This window comes from Pyrgilauda ruficollis, unplaced genomic scaffold, assembly GCF_017590135.1.
Source record: "Pyrgilauda ruficollis isolate IOZ18807 unplaced genomic scaffold, ASM1759013v1 scaffold4279, whole genome shotgun sequence".
In the NCBI taxonomy this organism is placed as follows: Eukaryota; Metazoa; Chordata; class Aves; order Passeriformes; family Passeridae; genus Pyrgilauda; species Pyrgilauda ruficollis.
In genome coordinates this window covers 1-1,287 of record NW_024525800.1, presented here as the reverse complement: position 1 = coordinate 1,287, position 1,287 = coordinate 1, and the positions used below count along the sequence as shown (strand labels likewise).

The 1,287-nt window shown below is 75.3% G+C and overlaps 1 protein-coding gene across 1 annotated transcript; it reads right to left on the bottom strand.

Annotated features, from left to right (window-relative positions):
* Positions 1 to 35: 35 nt before the first annotated feature.
* Positions 36 to 1,281, bottom strand: LOC121359206 (neuronal tyrosine-phosphorylated phosphoinositide-3-kinase adapter 1-like; the record flags this gene model as incomplete). The annotated part of the gene is made up of 2 exons (XM_041477992.1): positions 1,090 to 1,281; positions 36 to 271 (listed from the first exon to the last, which is right to left on the bottom strand). Coding segments are annotated over exons 1-2 (385 nt in total), but the record flags the coding sequence as incomplete, so codon positions are not given.
* Between the last annotated feature and the right edge of the window lie 6 nt (positions 1,282 to 1,287).

Below are 1,287 nucleotides of genomic sequence, written 5' to 3'. Positions count from 1 at the left end.
TGCCCCCAGCCCCAATTCGTGCCGGTTCCACTCACCCCCTCTCTTGGCGGGCGGTGCCTCCAGGCCGCGGCCCTCGGGGGGGCCGGCGCGGGGCGCGGGGGGGCGCAGGGGCCCCCCCGAGTCGGGGAGCCCCACGGCGTGGCAGGACAGGGAGCGGGGGGCCATGCCGGGGGCGCAGGGCCGGGGGCCGCGCTCCTGCGGCGCCGGCAGCGTCAGGAAGCCCACCCGCAGCGGGCGCCGCAGGGACCCCCCCTCCCGCGCCTTGGGGACCCTGCGGGGGGGACACAGCGGCTCAGGGACACCCCGAGGTCAGGGGACACCCCGAGCCCCCCGGGGATTCTCCGGGAACTCGCAGGGACGCTGAGGTATGGGGGGGACTAGGGTGCAGAAGGTGGGCCGAGGGTCTCGGGGTCACTGCAGGAGGGCAGGGGGGCATTGGAGGTCCTGGGAAGGGGCGGGGGTCCCAGGTCCTCCCAGGGTGAGCTGGGGCCCTGTGGGGAGTCCTGAGGGGCTGGGCGGCCTCCCAGGGTGGTCCTGTGGGATCCCAGTGTCCCCTCAGAGTGGTCCAGAGTGGTCCCAGTGTCCCCTGAGGGTGGTCCAGGGTAGTCCAGGGGTGTCCTCTATCCCCTGAGGGTGCTCCTGGGACCCCCAGTGTCCCCTGACAGCAGTCCAGGGTGGTCCTGGGGCTCCCTGTGTCCCCTGGGGGTGGTCCTGGGACCCCCAGTGTCCCCTGAGAGCATTCCAGGGTGGTCCTGGGGCTCCCTGTGTCCCCTGGGGGTGGTCCAGAGAGGTCCTGGGACCCCCAGTGTCCCCTGAGAGCAGTCCAGGGTGGTCCTGAGGAATCCCAGCATCCCCTGGGGGTGGTCCTGGGACCCCCTGTGTCCCCTGAGAGCAGTCCAGGGTGGTCCTGGGGCTCCCAGCATCCGCTGGGGGTGGTCCTGGGACCCCCTATGTCCCCTGGGGGTGGCCCAGGGGCTCCCGTTGTCCCCTGAGGGCGCTGCCAGGGGTCCTACCTTCCCGCCCAGGCCCCCCTCGGCCGGTGGCCGTGTCCCCCCCGGCTGTCCCCGGCTGTCCCCGGTGTGCCCTCACCCCTTGCGCGGCTCCTCGTCGCGGGGGCGCCACTCGGGGCGGCCCTTGCGCTGCAGCAGGCTCATGGCGGCCGCGGGGGGGCGCTCCTCGCCCAGGCGCAGCAGGGCGGCGGCGGCGGCCGCCAGCTCCGACCGCGGGGGGGCGCTCATGGCTGGGGGCGGGGCCTTCAGCCCCCGCCCCCCTGCCGCCCCCCACCCA